General features: G+C 48.1%; 1 protein-coding gene across 1 annotated transcript in view; it reads left to right on the forward strand.

The window, feature by feature from the left end:
* The window catches only part of KIRREL2 (kirre like nephrin family adhesion molecule 2), a 56,789-nt gene extending 36,576 nt beyond the window's left edge, over positions 1-20,213 (forward strand). The window contains exons 8-15 of the mRNA XM_087728208.1: positions 518-645; positions 2,162-2,288; positions 4,883-4,983; positions 11,561-11,759; positions 13,134-13,244; positions 14,853-14,962; positions 17,308-17,391; positions 18,320-20,213. Coding sequence (XP_087584334.1) covers positions 518-645; positions 2,162-2,288; positions 4,883-4,983; positions 11,561-11,759; positions 13,134-13,244; positions 14,853-14,962; positions 17,308-17,391; positions 18,320-18,766 — 1,307 coding nt within the window. The 3' untranslated portion in view covers positions 18,767-20,213. The remainder of the gene's footprint in view (positions 1-517; positions 646-2,161; positions 2,289-4,882; positions 4,984-11,560; positions 11,760-13,133; positions 13,245-14,852; positions 14,963-17,307; positions 17,392-18,319) is intronic.
* The last annotated feature ends 1,780 nt before the right edge of the window (positions 20,214-21,993 follow it).

The raw sequence follows: 21,993 nt of genomic DNA on the forward strand, positions 1-21,993 counted from the left end.
CCACCACAAAACCGCATTCGACGAAACCGCGCTCGACGAAACCGCGTAGCTGACGTCAACAACAGCGCGACAACAGCGCGGAGACAGAAGCACGCTGTAAATGCTAAACCTAAAATTAACCCCTAAACCTAACCCCCCTAAACCTAATCCTAAACCTAACCCTAAACCTAACCCTAAACCTAACCCTAAACCTAACCCTAAACCTAATCCTAACCCTAAACCTAACCCTAAACCTAACCCTAACCCTAAAGCTAACCCTAAAACTAACCCTAAACCTAACCCTTACCTTAAGTTGAATCAGCTTGCTTTCAAAGCGCTATTTAAAGCGCCCTTCTTTCTCCGCGCTCGCTGTTGTCGCCCTGTTGATGATGTCAGCGACGCAGTTTAATCGGGCGCGGCTTAGTCGAGCGCGGCTTTGTCGTGCCACGCTATGTAGTTGGGTCCTGAGTCCTCTATCAACTTATTGGCTCATTGATGCTCAACCAACTCTTTCCTCTCTCTTTTTTTGCTCCTGTAGTTGGGCCTCACCTTGTCTCCCAGCCCAAGCCCCTGACAGTGGACATCGGCTCAGATGCCTCTTTTACCTGCACCTGGACAGGCAACCCACCTCTTACCTTGGCCTGGACAAAGAAAGGATCCACTGTGGTGAGTTGAGCTTCGACAGTCCATTTCCGTTTTCTCTACCGTTTTGATAGCGAGCACAAGCTCAACATCAGAAGGTAGAGGAGAGAAATGAGAGACTCGCGCCAAAGTTTGAACCATAGAGCCAAACGCTAGCATTAGTTCCGAGTTCCACAGCCTTGAGGGGCCTCTCCACATTTCAGATGGTTTTTCATTTATTACAGTTACAATTTCAATAGGAAGAGTCCGGTAGCATCTTTTCTGACAAATATACTTGACTAGCCAATAATTTGGCCAGTTTAAGAGGCATAGACTTCAATTCCCAGAACCCCCTGTAATTCTGGGAGTTGAAGCCCATGCATCTTTAAAGTGGCCAAGATTGTGAAACACTGCTGTAGAGCAATATTTGGCAAGTGCTAACAAAGAAGGAGGCTGTGGAACAGTTGAACTTGGCGAGAGTTGTAGAGCAGTGGTTCCCAAACTTGGCAACTTTAAGACTTGTGGACTTCAACTCCCAGAATTCTCCAGCCAGAATTCTAGGAGTTGAAGTCCACAAGTCTTAAAGTTGCCAAGTTTGGGAACCACTGTTGTAGAGGATGTATAACAGATCTGTGATGCCTCTTCCCATATATTAGGGCCTACCCAAGTTGGCTCTGATTTCTATCTTTCTGATTTCTATCTTTGCAACTGGTAAACAATACCCAAACTGGGCCCACCACTAACAAAAAGGTCTCTTCCCACCAATCCCTCACTGCCTTCATAAAGGGACATTGTAGGAGAAATGCCATGTTAATCAGCAGTAGCCCCAAACTGAGAGAGGTGTGCTAACACCTCTTCCAACTTATCAATTTAATCAAAAGATGCCGCGCAATTGATGAAGGGAGGCTGCAACTCAGGAAAGCTTACACCTTTTAGTAAAAAGTTGAGGGTTTGATTTGATTTGATTTATTGCATTTCTATGCCGCCCTAGTCCCAGAGGGACTCAGGGCTGCTTACAAACCAAAGTAAGGGGGGGAATACAAACAGGGTGGGGGGGAGATGCTATCAGGCTCCTTCCAACTCATCCCTTTCAAATGGGGATGGGCAACACGTGGCCTCCCTGTAGGGGTGAGCTGCGGAGAGTTTGCAGGGGTTCGGGAGAAGCTAAGACTCTGTGCAGTTTGGAGAGCCCCCAAATCCCACTCCTGGCTGGCCATGCCCACACGTCCCCTCCCAGGAGTCCCCACGCAGGCTGTTTTGGATGCAGGTAAGTGCAGGGCATGCGTGGAGGCTTGGGCAGGGCGAAAAACAGGCCTACTGGAAGTTCAGGAAGCCGTTTTCGTTCTCCCGGAGGCTCAAGAAAAGCCTCCAGAACCTGGGGAGGACAAAAACGCCCCCTCATGGTGCAGGAGGCTGACATGGCCATGCCACCATGGCCATGCCCACCATGGCCATGCCCACCCAGCAATTGGGCAGAGAACCCCTGGCTAAAAATTTTGAAGCCCATCCCTGCTTGTTGATTAAGGAAGACACGGTCAACTGAGCCAACTTGTATTCACAGGTGCTGAGTAACGGCAACACACTGCATCTCAAGGCAGTGACCCAGGAGGACGCCGGGGTGTACGTGTGCAAAGCCATCGTGCCGCGCATTGGAGTGGCTGAGAAAGAAGTGACCCTGGCTGTGAATGGTGAGGGTTCAAGGCTCAGAAGGGCGAATCTGCCAAAGTGGGGTGGAGGGGGTAGATGGTTCAAACCATTTCCCAAATGGAGGGGGGGGAATTGCTGTGAGGAAAGAGGAAAGTTATGACTTTCCCATCCTCATTTATTCATCAGCCATCCCATTGTAATCAAATCGCGACTCCCTATCAAGTTCAATTCATTCGTTCGTTCAAGTTTATACGGGCTTCATCTCAGTGTAGATGGCTTGGCAATGAACAGCAGTCAGATTATAAGCAGCAAATCAAGCAAAAATTTAAAGTATGAATGCATATCACAAAACATCATAAAAGCTAGAAATGCAAACCCCCAGGTGAGAGGGGATAAAAATGGCAACCTTGTCGATGAAGCCATCTGAGCTAGTCTCCAGTTGCCTGGGCAGCTCCGGGCCTAAGACCATATCTGGGTCTTCAGGAGCTTCTGAATGAGGAGCTAAGAGGTCTAATTTCCAATAGAAAAGAATATATGGAGCTCTCTCTTTGGTGATCTTTGAATTTGTGTCTGCAAGATGCAACAATCTACAGTATTGTAAATGCACTGTGCATCTGCAACATATGCATATTCATCCACAACATTCGTATGTATATCTGTAGCAGACTGTATTTTTCAGACTATAAGACGCACCTAGCTTTTGGGGAGGAAAACAAGGGAGAGAAAATCTGCCTCTGCCTCCCAGCATCCATCCGGTATTCATCTATTTGCCGCAGCCCATTTGCCGCCGACCAATAGCAATAGCAATAGCAGTTAGACTTATATACCGCTTCATAGGGCTTTCAGCCCTCTCTAAGTGGTTTACAGAGTCAGCATATCGCCCCCACAGTCTGGGTCCTCATTTCACCCACCTCAGAAGGATGGAAAGCTGAGTCAACCTTGAGCCGGTGAGATTAGAACCGCTGAACTGCAGATAACAGTCAGCTGAAGTGGCCTGCAGTACTGCACCCTAACCCCTGCGCCACCTCGGCTCCATTCGGCACAGCCGCCGCCACCCATTTTAGAACAGTTTTTTGGTGCCACACCAACTCCCTCCCCCCTCCATATTCGGAGTCTAAGACGCACAGATATCTCCATCCACTTTTGGGGGGGTGGGGGGGAGTGCCTCTTATACTCGAAAAAATACGGTACATCTACAAGGTTAAGCATTGTATATACGAGATACAGTGTTAAATAGTATTAACAAGCCGCCATGTAGGGCAGGCAGGCAGAAGCCTAGCAGAGCGCATTCATGCACACCAACTAGTAGTTAGAAGACACAATGACAACTTCTAAATCTCACAACACATACCGTATTTTCCGGAGTAGAAGACGCACCTTTTTCCCTCAAAAAAGAGGCTGAAAATCTGGGCGTGTCTTATACACTGAATAAAGCATTTTTTTTTTGCCTCCTGAAACCCTGCTCCCTTCACCAAAATGGCAATGCATAGCTTGTAGGAGGCTTTCAGAGAGCTCCTGGGGGCTGGGGAGGGCAGAAATGAGCAAAAAACAGCCCGGGTTTTGCTCAATCCCCCCCCCCCCAGCCTCCAGGAGCACTCTATAAGCTTCCTAATGACCTTCTTTGACAAAAAAACGGCCCTGTTTTTGCAAAAAAATGGCCCATTTTTTGCTTGTTTTGCTCCCCTCCCCCCCCCCCCCCGGAACACTCTACAAGCCTCCTAAGGGCTATTCATACTCCCTTTTTTGAAAAGAAAAAAAAACAGGCCCATTTTTGCAAAAAAAAAAAAAGGGGGCCGTTTTGGGGAGGTTTGCAGAATGCAAAACTTTTTTTTTTATTTGCCTCTTCAAAACCTTGGTGCATCTTATACTCCGAAAAATGCGGTAGCTATAGATTCAACCATAGTTTCAGCTGAGAAACTGAGCATGCTAGACCAAATCTAGTCCAAAAATGCTAAGGAATTCGTGGAAGTTTGGCATTCATGGTGCCCACAGTGGTTAGAGTGCAGTACTGCAGGCTATTTCTGCTGATTGCCGGCTGCCTGCAATTTGGCAGTTCAAATCTCACCAGGCTCAAGGTTGACTCAGCCTTCCACCCTTCTGAGGTGGGTAAAATGAGGAGCCAGATTGTTGGGGGAAAATATGCTGTAAACATATAGTTTGATTCTGTAAAGCCGCTTAGAGAGGGCTGTGAAGGACTGTAAAGCGGTATATAAGTCTAAGTGCTATTGCTGTTCAGGCAAATCAGCTATCAGTATACACATAGAGATAAAGCACATTTAAACGGCATTCAAAGGAGACAATAAAAAAGCTGCCAATTAAAGAAAAAGACCAGTTTTTTTTTCCAGCGGCTAACACCAGATAAGCAGAGATTAACACCATGCAAACAATCAAGCAGAAAACAATGCCTAATCAAGGAACTCCCAAAAATAAAGTCACACACACACACCCCGCCAGCAACATTGGCAGGGCGAGCTGCTGTATATAAACAGGGAGCAAAACCCCACACTCACAAGCTACTGATGATGTTGCCGACGGTAGTTTCATAATGAAATGTCTGCAACTAAGCAACCAAGCTCAAAAAGCGCCGAGAACTCCCAAAACCTCTAATTTGCTCAGGTTGGGCCTTTGTTTCCAGGTCCACCCATTATCAGCGCTGAATCGAGCCAGCAGACGGCAGTGGGGGCCAAGGCCCGTCTGGAATGCTTGGTGGAAAGCGTGCCGCGGCCGGACAGGATCGTAAGTATTTCAATCTTTTAGTGAGCTTCCATTGGCCTGACATTCGATCACACCTAGAGTACAGCATCCAGTTTTGGTCCCCACACTATAAAAAAGATGTTGAGACTCTAGAAAAAAGTACAGAGAAGAGCAACCAGGATGATTAGTGGACTGGAAGCTAAAATATATGAAGAACGGTTGCAGGAACTGGGCATGGCTAGTCTAGTGAAGAGAAGGACCAGGGGAGACATGATAGCAGTCTTCCAATATTTGAGGGTCTGCCACAGAGAGGAAGGGGGTCAAGCTATTTTCCAAAGCACCTGAAGGCCAGACAAGGAACAATGGATGGAAACTGAACAAGGAGATGTTCAACCTGGAAATAAGGAGAAATTTTCTGACAGTGAGAACAATCACTCTCTGAAGTTGCCTTCAGAAGTTGTGGGAGCTTCATCACTGGAAGCCTTCAAGAAGAGACTGGACAGCCATCTGTCAGAAATGGTGTACGGTCTCCTGCTTGGGAAGAGGGGTTGGACTAGATGACCTACAAGGTCCCTTCCCACTCTGTTCATTTGTGTTAAAGAACTACCTGTATTTTGCCTTCATCAAAACCCTTTGGATCATCAACATAGTACATTTCTGCAGAAGGTGAGGGGCCAACACCAAAAAGACCCTGACACTGAGGCCAGTGTTGATTCACATCTTCATATCGTACCAGTCTGAACCCGGTAGATTCAGACAACATGGGCAAATCTTCCACTAAGCTAGATGAAAGGACATTTTTTAGCCCCCCAGGAATTTAGAAGAGGAGGGTCTATTACATATAGGCAGTGAGTTCATTTGCATGGCTGCTGCTCCAGTTAACTGCCTTGCTGAGCAGGAAAACTATGGCAACTGCTTTATTTTCTGCCCATTCATATCTTTGTCATGTGTGCTTCAGAGAGGCTCCAGGCCACTAGCAAACAATGAAGTGCTACCTTTTTAAAAAAAAAGAAGAAGAAGTGTAATTGATGGGTATACAAACAGTTAAAAACAGCAAGAAGGCTGGAGTGGAATTATTAATGAAACAATAAGTCTAAAATCCAATTTCTCATCTTCCCCCAAAGCTCAGCAGGCTTAGGTTGCTAAAATACTCGGGCTTACCTGCTTGTCTCCGTGGAGACTTCTTTCAGTGTAGATGTGCAGAGATGCGCAGTCCTGTTATCGCTCTTCTCCAAAAAATCAAAGCTATGCAAGACAGTTAAATCAACCCCAGAAAAAGCTACAGACCATAATATGCACAGAGCAAGGCTTCATTTGAGGATGCAAACCAGCTGTCAAGGTTCCAAATAGCATCCAAAATTAAATCAGAGTCCAAGGCAAAGTATTGCTCAAAGTTCCAATTTATTAAGAGAGCCATGTTGGCACATTTGGAGAAACCCGAATCTGAAAGCTTCCTGGTTTCCCCCACCCAGTTGAAAGTTCAAGATCTTGCCCCCACATCCACAAGTCCACCACATGGTCCAATCTTCCACTGCCATGCTGGCAGTTCCACCCATCCAGATCCGGTCAGGTGCAGAGGTGCAAAGACAAAGGATGACCTTGACTTTCTAGAAAGAATGTTGTTATGGCTACATGGCATCTAGCTCCGTACAATCCCCACTCCCATTTTCCCACAACAGAGCTGGTGATGTCCAATTATGGTATGAGCCACGAGTGAAAAAAGTCAGCCAAGAGGTTTAGTTTTGGGAAAAGGACTTCCGGAGGGAAGCTGCTACCTAGATGCTCTCTCTCTACACAGGGAGTCCATGGCTGAATGACCTCAATTGAGTCCAAAATGTAGAAATAAATTAAATAAAAATAGAATAGCATTCTTAATTGACCAACTGTGATTGGACATACAAGGAATTTGTCTCTGGTGTCAGGTGTAGAGGTGGAAAGACAAAGGATGACCTTGGCTTTCTAGAAAGAATTTTGTTATGGCTACATATCATCTAACTCCGTGCAATCCCCCCCCCTCCCATTTTCCCACAATAGAAAATGCATAGTAGAATAATAGAAAGTGTGGCAGGCCAAAGATCCCCCTAAAAAGATGGCTGAAGGCCTGACACCAGCATTGTCCAACCGGAGAGAGGGAGCCCAGGGTATCCAACTGCATCACATCAGGGACCTCTTTTATAAGCCAAATAAATGAGTTCCAGTATTGTGTTTCCTGTCCAGAATTTGCCAGCTCTGCAGAAGTTGAATACCAAAGTTATAGCTACTAAAACTTTTTTTATTTGAAGGTTAAGGAACAGAATCTTGCAAGTCTGAATGGGCCTCCTCCCATCCTCCTTCCCTTTAGCTGAAAGGAGAACTAGGGAAGCATGCGAATGAGAGTAGATAAATAGGTACCACTTCGGCGGGAAAATAACAGCACTCTTTGAAGACACATTTCGCTTCTCATCCAAGACGCTCCTTCAGCTCTGACTGGATAGTGGTGGGGAATGGAAGGATTTATATTCCTTGCAGACAGCTGGTCATTTGCATCCTTTTAGAGAGTCGTTGAGGCCACTGGAAGGTTTATCTGAGTCCTCAGGGTAGTGAGTAGTGAGTAGTGACAACCCATTCTCCACACCCACTTGCACTGCGACCCTGAGGACACAGATAAACCTCCAAGTGGCCTCAACGACTGTCTAAAGCAGGGATGTCAAACTCAATTTCATTGAGGGCCACATCAGGGTTCTGTTTGACCTCAGGGGAGCTGAGGGTGTGGTCAGCTCAATGTCACTCGTGTCGGGAGAGCCTGAGCGCTCTGCCAGCGAAAACAGACTCGCCAGCTCTGTTTTTGGCTGCGACGGCCTCCTGCAACCCTCTGACACCAAAAACGGAGCTCGGGAGAGCCATACGCGTCCCTTTTGAGCTCCGTTTTTGCTGGCAGAGGCATCCCAGGCCGGTCCTTCTCAGTTTCCAGGGCAGCCCCACAGTCCAGATCTAAGCACCCCGTATCCGGCCCGCGGGCCTTGAGTTTGACACCCCTGGTCTAAAAGAATGCAAATGACCACCCGTCCGCAAGGAATATAAATCCTTCCATTCCCCACCACCATCCAGTCAGAACTGAAGAAGCTTCTTGGATGAGAAGCAAAATGTCTTCAAAGGAAAAAAAATCCAGAAAATCCAGTTGCCTCTTGCGGGGGGGAAAAAGCACCTTTAATAACCACATCCTGGATGGCTGAGAATCTTCCCCCAACGTTTAGGGAGTGAACAGTCTGAGTGCATGATCTCAACCGTCAGCATTTTCTTGCACTGCCAAGCTAAAGCAGGATGAATTTTGCAAAATCGAAAGCCAGCTGTCTGGGTATAGCTGCTTTATTTGCAGATCACATACAGGTCACCGAATCCAGATTCCTACGGCCTGGAACGCCGATGCTCTCAACTGCAGGGAACACAGAGGGGGCGGGGTTCTGCCTTTGATTTCTCCCTGAACAAGGAGATGAGACAGCACATTGCTGGCTGGTGCGCCTGCCTCATGTGCTCAGTTTTCCAAGTAGCCGACGCAACCAGAAGTCCCCGATGCAGCTCGCCACAGCGCTGCTCTCCGCAATTCACATTTTTCTCTCTGTGCATTTTCTTTCTTTCTTTCTTTTTTTCCTGTGAAAAAGGAAAGCCGTATCACCAGCCAGCCACTAATACAATGTTAGGCTAAAAAGATTTTTTTTAAAATAGAAGTAGAATCCCTGGGGAGGGGAGGGAGGGGAGAGGGAAGGGAGCAAGCTTTGCTCCCACCCTACCAAATAAATGACTTAGATGCAATGCAATCCTTAGTAGCATTAACAGAGGGATACAATCAAGATCAAGGGAGGTACTAATACCACTCTATAAAGCCCTAATAAGACCACACCTAGAGTACTGCATCCAGTTTTGGTCACCACACTATTAAAAAGATGTTGGGACTCTAGAAAAAGTGCAGAGAAGAGCAACCAAGATGATTAGGGGACTGGAGGCTAAAATATATGAAGAACGTTTGCAGGACCTGGGTATGTCTCGTTTAATGAAAAGAAGGACCAGGGGAGACATAATAGCTTGTGTTTCAATATTTGAGGGGCTGCCACAGAGAGGAGGGGGTCAAGCTATTTTCTAAGGCGCCCAAAGACCAGACAAGGAATAATGGATGGAAACTGATTAAGGAGAGATTCAAATTAAAAATAAGGAGAAGTTTCCTGACAATGAGGACAATCAACCGATGGAACAGAAGTTGCCTTTGGAAGTTGTGGGAGCTTCATCACTGGAGGCGTTCAAGAAGAGATTGGACTGCCATTTGTCAGGAGTGGTGTAGGGTCTCCTGCTTGGGCAAGGGGGGGGTTGGACTAGATGACCTATAAGGTCCCTTCCAACTCTGTTAATCTGTAAACAGCCAAGAACAAATCAACACAGAGTTTGTAATTCCAAATCACTTTCCCAGCGGGCTTTGTTTTCAAACCCTGGTGAGAGGTTGGTTCCCCCTCCAATGAGTCTGCAAAAAAACAGAAAAAAAATTAGATTTGCAAATGTAGACAGGTAATAAATAGCTTTTCTGAGCTGGTGATGCCCAATTATGCCCGCTTTCTCTCACTCCCTTCCTCTTCCTCTCTCCCTGGGCTTTGCAGTCTTTTCTGTCAGGGTTCCAAACAGCATCCAGAAGTAAATCAGAGTCCAAGGCAAGGAATTGCTCAAAGTTCCAATGTATTAAGAGAGACATGTTGACACATCTGGGAAAACCCGAATCTGAAAGCTTCCCGGTTTCCCCCACCCAGTTGAAAGTTCAAGATCTTGTCCCCACATCCACAAGTCCACCACATGGTCCAATCTTCCACTGCCATGCTGGCAGTTCCACCCATCCAGATCCGGTCAGGTGCAGAGGTGCAAAGACAAAGGATGACCTTGACTTTCTAGAAAGAATGTTGTTACGGCTACATAGCATCTAGCTCCGTACAATCCCCACTCCCATTTTCCCACAACAGAGCTGCTGATGCCCAATTATGGTATGAGCCACGAGTGAAAAAAAGTCAGCCAAGAGGTTTATTTTTGCGAAAAGGACTTCCAGAGGGAAGCTGCTACCTAGATGCTCTCTCTCTACACAGGGAGTCCGTGGCTGAATGACCACAATTGAGTCCGAAATGTAGAAATAAATTAAATAAAAATGGAATAGCATTCTTAATTGGGCAACTGTGATTGGGCACACAAGGAATTTGTCTCTGGTGCAAATGCTCTCCGCGTACCTAAGGAGAATAAAAATACTTTCATCAAGAATAAAAAGATACAACTCTTAGTGACATGACCGATTTTCAAAGTTATGACCTTTACAGCATTCCCATGGTCATGGGGTCATAATTCGACCGCTTGGCAACTGACTCATATTTATGACCGTTGCTGTGTCCCAAAGATTACGTGATCCCCTTTTGCAACCTTTTGATGGGCAAAGTGCATGGGGCAAGCCAGATTCACTTAACAACCGGGTTACTAATTTATCAACTGCAGTGATTCACTTAACAACCGAGGTGAGAAAGGTCGTAAAATGAGGCAAAACTCATTCAACAAATGTCTCCCTTAAGAACAGAAATTTTGGGCTCCATTGGGATCGTAAGTCAAGGACTACCTGTAGTTTTTGCCCGGTGCAACATCAACATCTTCATCAATGATTTGGATGAGGGAATACATGGGGAACTCATCAAATTTGCAGATGACACCAAGCCGGCAGGAATAGCCAACACTCCAGAAGGCAGGCTTAAGATACAGAAGGATCTTGACAAACTTGAACATTGGGCACTATCTAATAAAATGAAATTCAATGGTGAAAAGAGTCAGGTTCTACATTTAGGCAAGAAAAACGAAATGCACAGGTACAGTACAGGTGGTACCTTGCTCAACAGTAGTAACTGTGAGAGGGATCTTAGAGTCCTAGTGGACAACCATTTAAATATGAGTCAGCCATGTGCAGCAGCTGCCAACACAGTTCTAGGCTACATAAACAGAGGGATAGAATCAAGATCACGTGAAGTGTTAATACCACTTTATAATCCTTTGGTAAGGCCACACTTGGAATACTGCATTCAGTTTTGGTCACCATGATTTAGAAAAGATGTGGAGACTCTAGAAAGCATGCAGAGAAGAATAACAAAGATGATTAGGGGACTGGAGGCTAAAACATATGAAGAACGGTTGCAGGAACTGGATATGTCTAGTTTAATAGAAAGAAGGACTAGGGGAGACATGATAGCAGTCTTCCAAGATCTCAGGGGTTGCCACAAAGAAGAGGGAGTCAAGCTATTCTCCAAGGCACCTGAGGGCAGGACAAGAAGCAATGGGTGGAAACTAATCAAGGAGAGAAGCAACTTAGAACTGAGGAGAAATTTCCTGACAGTTAGAACAACGAATCAGTGGAACAGAAGTTGCCTCCAGAAGTTGTGAATGCCCCAACACTGGAAGTCTTTAAGAAGATGTTGGGTAGCCATTTGTCTGAAATGGTATAGGGTTTCCTGCCTGGGCAGGGGGTTGGACTAGAAGTCCTCCAAGGTCCCTTCCAACTCTGCTATTGTGTTGCATTGTATTGTCCCCCTGCAGCATGTTACAGTAATTGCATTAAGTCCTTTCTCTTCTGCGCTAGGCCTGGGCGTGGGGCGAACGGATTCTGGATACAGGCTCTCTGGATCGCTTCACGGTGGACACCGTAGTGACTGAGCAAGGGGTGCTCTCAGCTCTGCTGATCGACCCAACTCACGACGATGACTTCGCGCTTCCCTACAACTGCACGGCCTGGAACCGCTTTGGGGCACGCTCCGTGGCAGTCAGCTTACGCCGCCAAGGTGCGTCTCCTCCTTTTGCTGCACTAAGCTTGGCCATGGCTGCCTGGACTCCGTAGCCTGTTGTAGCTCATCGGCTGAGTTCGCGCAACACACAATCCATCTTCGCGGCACAGAACCTGGTTATGGGCAGGACCGCTTATCGCCAATCAGTCAAAGGATGGCAATTTTCCGAGATCCTTTTGTAGAACATGATACTTGCTGGGACACAGGGAGGATGCCTTCCTTGGGGCTGCGTGGATCAGCATTCCTGCTGAGATTCTTTCTTGGTCTTTTGTAAAGCTGTGAAAACCTGGCTTCCCCCCCAGACCTTCAGACAGGAAGTTAGAGATGAGCCCCTTCTGAAAGGATTGCGGTTGTGTTTGGCCTTGCATGTACTTGCATTATTGTTGTGTGTTCAATTGGAGGGTATTGGTTGCTATTTGTTTTACCTTGATGTTAGCCAACCAGAGTTGCAAATTGAGACTTGGATGGGTGGATGAAAGGAAGGAAGGAAGGAAGGAAGGAAGGAAGGAAGGAAGGAAGGAAGGAAGGAAGGAAGGAAAAGGAAGGGAGGAAGGTAATATGACGGAGGGAGAATGAAATAAAAGGAGGGAAGAAGGAAAAGGAAGGAAGGGAAGATGAGGGAGGGAGGGAAGGAGACAGAAATAAAAGGAGGGAGGAAAAGGAAGGAAAGAAGGAAGGTAAGATGAAGGAGGGAGGGAGAAGGAAATAAAAGGAGGGAGGGAGGAAAAGGAAGGAAAGTAAGACAATGGAGGGAGAATAAAATAAAAGGGAGGAAGGAAAGAAGGAAAAGGAAGGAAGGGAAGATGAGGGAGGGAGGGAAGGATAAGGAAATAAAAGGAGGGAGGAAAAGGAAGGAAAGAAGGAAGGTAAGATGAAGGAGGGAGGGAGAAGGAAATAAAAGGAGGGAGGGATGGAGGAAAAGAAAGAAAAGAAGGAAGGTAAGATGGAGGGAGGGAGAAGGAAATAAAAGGAGGAAGGGAGGGAAGAAGGAAGGAAAGAAGGAAAAGGAAGGAAGGGAAGATGAGGGAGAGAGGAAAGGAGAAGGAAATAAAGGGAGGGAGAAAAAGGAAGGGAGGTAAGATGAGGGAGGGAGGGAGAAGGAAATAAAATGAGGGAGGGGGAGGGAGGAATGGAGGGAGGAAGGGATCATTTGCAGTTCAGTGTGTTTTAGAAACTATAGACATTAGACCAATGTATTAAAATATCAATCTCTTAGCGTGTAATCAAATTTCAGTAAGAGTCTGCTTGCAAGCACCTTTTTGAGACTCCTAGATTCTTATTAAAAGGAAGCCGAGTGGGAACAGTGGTTCTCTTCATCAGATGCAGCTGGTCACCCCTTTCTAATTTGAATCTCCTTTTTTTTCTACCAAGAGGTCCTGTCGGTCCTGATGCTGGGGGCTTTGGCTGCCTCGGGCGTCGTGGCTCTCTTGCTCTTGGTGGTCTTTGTCTCCCTCTGCTATCGACGCAAGCGCTGCGGAAAAGGTGAGGATTTCTGCAACTTTCTCTCACTCCCTTCCTCTTCCTCTCTCCCTGGGCTTTGCAGTCCTTTCTGTCAGGGTCCCAAAGAAGCATCCAGAAGTAAATCAGAATCCAAGGCAAAGAATTGCTCAAAGTTCCAATTGATTAAGAGAGACATGTTGGCACATCTGGGAAAACCCGAATCTGAAAGCTTCCCGGTTTTCCCCACCCAGTTGAAAGTTCAAGATCTTGCCCCCACACCCACAAGTCCACCACACGGTCCAATCTCCCACTGCCACACTGGCAGTTCCACCCATCCAGATCCGGTCCGGTGCAGAGGTGCAAAGACAAAGGATGACCTTGGCTTTCTAGAAAGAATGTTGTTATGGCTACATAGCATCTAACTCCGTACAATCCCCCCTCCCATTTTCCCACCACAGAAAATGCATAGTGGAATAATAGAAAGTGTGGCAGGCCAAAGACCCAAAAGAAAAGATGGCACTTTCTTGAGTGAAATTCCCTAAAGCAAAGCCAATGTTTCTTAAACTTAGCAACTTAGGAACGCGGAGAAACAAAGAGCTAAGCAAAATCCTTGGCAGAAACACAATGGCATTCAACAGTGATTGTCGGGGCCACCTTGAGTAGCCCAGTGGGATAGTTAGGCAAGGGGTGGAACCCCAAGTAGGGCCCTTTCTGGCTTCACCGAAGAAGGGGGAAAACAATCTCAGTGGATCAGGCCTTGACACAGCTTTGTCTTGTGTGCAAGGAACACACTTGTGGTCCTCTGCAGAATGACAACATCTTTGTCATTGCTCTGCTGATGCCATTGAGCCAATGATCTCATTTCCATTATTGGGGCAGTGATCTCATTACGCAGCTGACATAATGGGCTTGCTTTGCATAGTAGCATCATCATGCAGACAATGTAAATGATTGGGATGACACACGGTCCAGTTTAATGGGCACTTTGGAATAATGAACTTGTCATTCCCTTCTTTTAGACACACACACCTAGCAATCACACTTAGACTTATATGCCCCTGCCCCATAGTGTTTTACAACACTCTGAGCAGATTATAGAGCCAGCCTATTTCCCCTCAACAATCTGGGTCCTCGTATTTACCGACCTCGGAAAGATGGAAGGCTGAGTCAACCTTGAGCCGGTCAGGATCAAACTCCTGGCAGTGGGCAGAGTTAGCAATGGCAATAGCACTTAGACTTATATACCACTTCACAGTGCCTCACAGCGGTCTCTAAGTGGTTTACAGAGTCAGCCTCTTGCCCCAATAATCTGGGTCCTCATTTGACCCACCTCAGAAGGATGGAAGGCTAAATCAACCTTGAGCCTGGTGAGAGTCGAACTGCCAAATTGCAGGCAGCCGGCAGTCAGCAGAAGCAGCCTGCAGTACTGCACTCTAACCACTGTGCCACCATGAATGCCAAGCTTCCATGAATTCCTTAGCATTTTTGGACTAGATTTGGTCTCGCACGCCCAGTTTCTCAGCTGAAACTATGGTTGAATCTATAGCTACTGTATTTTTCGGAGTATAAGACGCACCAAGATTTTGAAGAGGCAAATTTTAAAAAAAGGTTTTGCACTCTGCAAACTCTCGCTATCCGTCTCTTCCACAGCCAAGCGGGGAACGCAGCTGTCTAAGGCCGATATCCTCGTGCAGATCACCACAAGCGAGAGCAGCCCCAGCAGGCCCAGCGAGGTGGAAGATGACGCCAAGGAACCCATGGTAAGCCAAGATGGGCGCTCACGGGATCCCCTGTTTCTCTCAAGCCCCTCTTTCTGCAGCATCCAGTCCCAGCTAGCCAAGCCTGCCTGCTTTGGAGGAGAGGGAGGGAGAGGGAGAGAGCGAGGAAGAGAGGGAAGAGGGAGAGCGGGGAGGGAGAGAGGGAAGAGGAAGAGAGACAGAGGGAGGGAGAGGGAAGAGGGAGGAGGAAGAGAGGGAAAGAGGGAGGGGAGAGAGAGAAAGTACTTCTCCTTTTATCATTGTAACCACAAGCAAATGAGGCATAGGTAGAATTCAAAATTACACACTGTGTGTGGGTGCTTCAAAAATTTCAGCAAAGGGTTCTCTGCTCAGTTGCTGGGTGGGCATGGCCTAATCAGCCTCCTGCACCATGGTGAGGGACTCATTTTCACCCTCCGCAGGCTCCAGAGGCTTTCCTTGAGCTTCTGGGAAGGGGAAAATTGCTCCCCTGGGCTCCGGAGGCCCCGTGGCCCGGAATGTGCAGTAGGCCTGTGTTTCCCCTTCCGCGAGCCTCTGTGTGGGCCTTAAACTTACCTGGCATTCAAAACAGGCCGCATGGAGACTCCTGGGAGGGGAAGGGAGGGAGGGGCGTGGCCAGCCAGGGTTGGGATTTGGAAGTTCTCCGAACCAGCCATAACATTAGCTACAGATTCTTCCAAACCCATCGTAGCCCACCCCTGGTGAGGGGCAGAGAAGGAGCTGCAGCTAAATGTTGTAGAATAGTGTGGCCCCCGTGTGCCCCACCCCACACATGCATGCATGTCTCCCACATGTGCCCCCTTCACATGCACATCAGAGACCCGAAAACCAGATGGCCAGCGGGAGGCGCGTGCACATGCGCAGTGGAGCTGAGCTGGGGCAACGGCTCACATTGCCCACATAGCGGGCTCTGCGTGCCATAGATTCACCTTCACGGCCATAGAGGGCACTATTTTAGCCATTCTTTTAGCCCTAATCCTGTCACATGAATGTTTGAAATGAAAGGAGTGAGTTGCTATTGAACACAAACCGTCTAATGCTAAATCTTTATTGGCTATGTTCACGCAGCGCATTCAGTCTGGTTAGTGAATAAATCTTGTTTCAATTCTTTGCACTCTACTGATTAAATGGATATCGTTCACACAACACACTACCTTCCCCCCCTCTCCCCCAAAATAATTCAGATTAAAACTAATCAAGTCTAGCATGTCATAGAAATGCAGCCACTCCATTTGAGGGTATGGCATAAACACATATCGCACTTGGCCTCTGTGGTGGAATGTAATCTGGATTCCCAGGAGGGAGAGGCTGCATTCCAGAGGCCAAAGGGGCAGCAAAACATGGAAAATGTGGTTGGGAGGAAGTTAGTTAAGAAGGTGGCTCACTAGAGTACTGTATGTAGGTCAGGCCCTGGCATTCTATGGCCCAGGGGCCACATCCGGCCCTTTGGCTGTCCCTGCTCAGCCCTTGGTGGCTGCCCTATTGCTTTGGTTCCCTGAGGGAACCTGACACCCCTAGAACATAGAATGGGCCACCAGGAAGGTCCACATAGCCTCCAAGTTCTTGTTTGGTGACATTTGAATGTTCCTGTCCATGATTGGCTCATATTTGGGCCTACAGTTTTTAGAGGCAGCTCCCAATGGTCTGGCAACCACCAAGTGATGTGTTATTGTTTTAAATTTGCCTTTATTCTCCTCTTCTTCATCTTCTCCTCCTCCTCCTCTCCTCCTCTTCTTCCTTTTCTTCTTTTCTTCTCCTCCTCCTCCTCTTCTCCTCCTCCTCTTCTTCATCTTCTTTTCTTCTCCTTATCCTCCTCCTCCCCTTCCCCTTCTCCTTCCATTCCCCTTCCTCTTCTTCTTCACCTCCTCCTCTTCTTCTTCTTCTTCTTCTTCTCCTCCTCCTCTTCTTCGTCTTCTTTTCTTCTCCTCCTCCTTATCCTCCTCCCCTTCCCCTTCTCCTTCCATCCCTTTCTCCTTCTTCTTCTTCTCCTCCACCTCCTCTGCTTCTTTTCTCCTCCCCCTCCTCCTCCTCTTCTTCTTCTCCTCCTCCTCCTACTCTTTTCTTCTTCTCCTTATCCTCCTCCTCCCCTTCCCCTTCTCCTTCCATTCTCCTTCCCCTTCTCTTTCTCCTTCTTCTTCACCTCCTCCTCTTCTCCACCTCCTCCTCCTCCTTCTTTTCTTCTTGTCCTTCTCCTCCTCCTCCCCTTCCCCTTCCCCTCCTCCTCCTCCCATACCCTGGCATTATTGCTCCATTCTAAGCCAGGTGGGCAGTTTCAATTCTGGGTCCCAAGCTTATGCAAAGCCCTCTTGGATAGCAATGCTCACCTTTCCCCCTTCCTCTGCCTCCAGGCTACAAGCAGCGAGTCTCCAGCCACGTCGCACACTGAACACAGTGAAATCCTGGAGGATGACGAAGGGAGTCAGGAGCTAAAGGTGAGCTCGGCAGCCGCTGCTGTGCGGGATTTTCCCACATATCTGACCCAGCCAGTGCAGTTGCAGAGGGATTTGCATTCAGGTTCCCCCTCCCTTTTGGTTCTGGGTCTGCCTGGGGAATTGTAGACCACTCGCTGTCTTTCAAGCCACCACCTTTCCCAAGATGTGTTGGTGGAGATGAACGGGAGAAGACCTTCACCAGTAGGCTCCAGCTCTTAGGTGGGATGGAGATGTCTCCAATGAATAAACAAATGAGGGGAAAGGAAGTTGTGGGGGGAGAAGATTCCTATGATAGATGAGATTTAGGTTTACCTGCGACCGATACCGTATTTTTTGGAGTATAAGATGCACCGGAGTATAAGGCGCAGCATGATTTTGAAGAGGTATTTTTTGGGGAAAAAAAGGTTTTGCATTATGCAGGTCTCCCGAACCCTTTGCACGCCTCATTTTTTGCAAAAAAAAGGGGGGGCATGACGAGCTTTGGGAGGCTCTTAAAGTGCTCTTATGGGCTGGGATGGGGGTGGGGTAAAAATGAGCAAAAAATGGGCTGTTTTTTTGCAAAAAAAAGGCATGCAGAGACTTTGGATGCTTGTAGAGTGCCACTGGGGGCTGGGGGGCAAAAACGGCCTGTTTTTTGCTTTTTTTGCCCTCCCCAGGAGCACTTTGCAAGCCTCCCAAACTCTGCAAAGGGGGCGGGGTTTCGGGAGGTCAAAAATTCTGTATTCGGTGTATAAGATGCACCCAGACTGTCGCCCCCTATTTTGAGGGGGGAAAGGTACATCTTACACTCTGAAAAATACGATCATTCCTAAACATGGAAAACTGTTCTTCAGCACCATATCCTATAAAATGGCACAGCTCCTAGCTGGCGACTTAGAACCGAGCAGTGAGTCCACCTCTAACCTCATGGCCGTCTTTTTCTCCGCAGGACCCCACCAATGGCTACTACAAGGTGCGTGCCCACGAGGAGCCCTGCTTGGGGAGCAGCTTTTCAGAATACACGCCAGCCCCCCGACCTTTGTTCGGGCCGACGTCCTTGTACCCCTCTGCGGGGCCGGTGCAACCCAAACTCTTTGACTACACCCACCGCTACACCTTGGGCACTCCCAGTTCCCGCTCAGCCTACGACACCACCCAGGAGCGGCTTTTCCCTCCAGAGAACATATACAGTGGGGCGACTTACCTCACAGCTCCCTACAGCCGGGCTTTCACCAGCTACGTCAAGCCGAGCAGCTATGAGAAAGCCGAGAGCGGTTACGAGCAGTCCGACCAAGCCAGCAAAGCTTCGGGCTGCTCCCGTTTCTCCTACACTTCCTTGTCTCAGCAGTCTGACTACGGGCGCCCTGCTCAACAGCGCATGCAGACCCACGTATGACAGAACCCCACCCCTTCCGGACTCCTCCCATCTTCCGTGAGAAAGAAACGGAAGTGGACACTCGCTTCGGGGGAAAACGGTTCCAGAGGGGACACTCTTGAGGACCTCAAATTTCTTCCCGAGGGCCCCAAACTAGCCTCGCCCTCTGGAAGGGGGGCACCTCAACAGGGGACTGGCCTAGGGGGGCTACTCCGGCAACCAAGATGGCCACCATCCTGCTTGCCTTCTACCAACCGGAACCTAGAACTGTGAAGCAATCAATAGACAGACTCTTTTTTTGGGGTCAGGACACGAAAATGGACCCAGGATGCAACGTGTTTCCCCCTTTTGGGTCTGGACCTGACTTACAGGGGGGTGACTCAGTCTGTAAGAATCCAGATTTCACATGGTGGCCAAGCTTTCATGGGAGATCAGCCATAAGTGTAGCTTACAAATCCATTGGTGATCGAGCTGCCTCAGCAGTGGGACTGACTGATGCGCCACCTTGGCTCCCCCTTCCCCCGTCCCTGCAGTCGCATGATTCTGGGAAATCTTTACGCATGGGCACTAGTGCTTGTATTTTCATTTTCCTGGTTCGATGCTGTGGTTTACACCCGTGTTTCTCAAACCTCAGCGAGTTGAAGATGGGGTGTGTGTGTGTGGACTTCAACTCCCAGAATTCTCCCAACAGCATGGCTGGCTGGAGGAACCGGAGGAGTTGAAGTCCACCATGCCCTTAGAAGTGGCTGAGGTTGAGAAACACTGGTTTAAATAACTCCCATCTTCCCTCTCTTTAGCAAGCAGGCGGGTGGGCACCCTGGATGGATATATAAAGGCAACGGAATTCCTTCCCCTTCCTTAGGTAATGGCAGTGCCATGTTTTAATGGGGGGAAAAGGTGCGGTATTTCCAAGCACTTGCAGCACCTGAGACGTGCCAGCAGGTGGCAGTGGTGTTTAATCCCAATGCCAAAAGAAAACTTGAACGGACAATAAGGTTGAAATGAATAAAATCTAATTTAAGGGAGGGCAAGAAAAGAAAAGCAGAGCATGGAAGAGAGCAAGAAGCCAAAAACGAGCAAGGTCTATTGATCTTGTTTGTGCATCTATGGGGGAATGGATAAAGCTGTCGGTTTTCTTTCGAGTTAAGTTATTCCTCCCGTTCCTTTTCCTTTTTATTCTTTTTTTTTAATGCCTTAAGTGTATTTCTATGCTCCCGTAGGGCATTTACAAGGGGAGGACATGGTTGCTTTCATGTCTTCGGAACCAACAAAGTTTTGGTTCAATTTTTTTTTTGTTCCTTTTTTTTCTTTCTTTCTTTTCCCCGCCTTTTTTCAAGCAAGATCTCTCAAGAGGCCGTTTGGGGCCGTGCCTGCTTGAACCCCGTGGTTGCTCCAGAGACAAAAGAGGGAGAAATGTACGGACACTTGAAATATTTATATTTAATTTTTAAAAACATGAGACAAAGAGCGAGGCTGGATTGTTTTTCTCTCTGTTCGTTCGGCAGCAGCAAAGGAAACGGCTGACACCACCGTTCAAAGGGGTCATTTTAGGAAATTGGAAACTGCCTTTTCGCGATGACCGATCCAGGGCTGGGCTTCAAAAGTTTTAGCAAGGGGTTCTCTCCCCGATTGCTCGGTGGGCGTGGCCATGGTGGGTGTGGCCTAGTCAGCCTCCGTCACCACAGCAGGGGGGTCGTTTTTGTCCTCCCCAGGCTCCAGAGGGTTTCCTTCAGCCTTCAGGAGGGCAAAAATGGCCTCCCCATGCTCCAAAGGCCCTCTGGCGGCTGGAAATGGCCCAAACTTCCAGTAGGCATGTTTTCCATCCTCCCCCAGCCTCCGTGTGCACCTTGCCCTTACCTGCAGCCCAGGGGTGGGTTTCAACCAGTTCGCGGCGGTCCCTGCGAACCGGTTGGTCGGCGAACCCAGAAGTAAGTAACTTCCGGGAACGGCGAAGGGCGCACCCACCCGCCCGTGTTCCTTACCCAGTTTTGACGAATTCTGCATTTCCACGCATGCGCAGGACACATACAGCGCCTGCGCGATCCTCCAGGAGCAGCTGGAGCATCGCACAGATGCTAGTATGCATGCGTGCGCCGCGCACGTGCACAAGGACGCCGCCGGCCCCATTCCAACCGAACCAGTTGGAACGGGGCGAGAAACCCACCCCTGCTGCAGCCAAAACGGCCGCGTGAGTACTCCTGGGAGGGGCGGGCTGAGGAAGCCGGGAGTGGGATTTGGAGGTTCTCCGAAGTGCACAGAACCTTAGTTAGAGGTTCTCCTGAACTCCCAGCACCCCACTCCTGGAGATGATCTGGTCCGATGCTGTTTGTTCTCCACTTCTCCCGTGCAATGTTTTACACGGGTATCACCCAATGTCTCCCCATTGTAGCCTAGATGCCCTTAAAAAAGCTAACAGGTACTCTGTGCTGCTACAAGAGAAAGAGAAAAAAAGAAAACGCATTAGGATTCTTCGCCAAGAATCTGAATCCTTAAATAGGTTTAGATCATATGAATTATGGAGACCGTTTTACATTTTTTCCCACCAGCCATTTCTGATGCAGCAATAGCGCTTAGACTTATATACCGCTGCACAGTGCTTTACAGCCCTCTCTAAGCGGATTACAGAGTCAGCCTATTGTCCCCAATAATCTAAGTCCTCATTTTACCCACCTCAGGAGGATGGAAGGCTGAGTCAACCTTGATCCTGGTGAGATTAGTACTGTCAAATTGCAGGCAGCCAGCAGGCAGCAGAAATAGCCTGCAGTACTGCATTCTAACCACTGCGCCACTCACTGAGTCCTCTTCTAAAGGACAAAGCACTTGTATTTACTGGTAGCTTCTGCTTTGCCATCTTCGGCTTTTGGTATTTCTGATGGTCTATTATCCATTACGGGTAGGCCTCGGCTTAACGGCCACAATTGGTAGCGGAATTTGGCTTGCTAAGTGATGTGGTTGTTTTAAACGGGTCATCTTGAGACCGCACCCAATTTTACAATCATTTTTCACCAGGGTCCTTAAGTGAATCACACAGTCATTAAACAAATCCTAGCTGGCTTCGGACTTTGCTTGTCCGAAGCCAGCTAGGAAGGTTACAGATCGCGATCACGTGACCACAGAGGCTGCAACCATCGATAAATGCAACAGTCATAACTTGACACATGGGTTATAAATCACTTTTTCGTATCTTCGAAGCAAATGGTTGTAAGTCAAGATCTACCTGTACCTTTCAGAATTGTCTTGGCAGTGCA

Source organism: Thamnophis sirtalis, unplaced genomic scaffold (genome assembly GCF_051295495.1).
Source record: "Thamnophis sirtalis isolate CommonGarterSnake01/CBP01778 unplaced genomic scaffold, rThaSir2_p1.2 scaffold_13, whole genome shotgun sequence".
Lineage (NCBI taxonomy): Eukaryota > Metazoa > Chordata > Lepidosauria > Squamata > Natricidae > Thamnophis > Thamnophis sirtalis.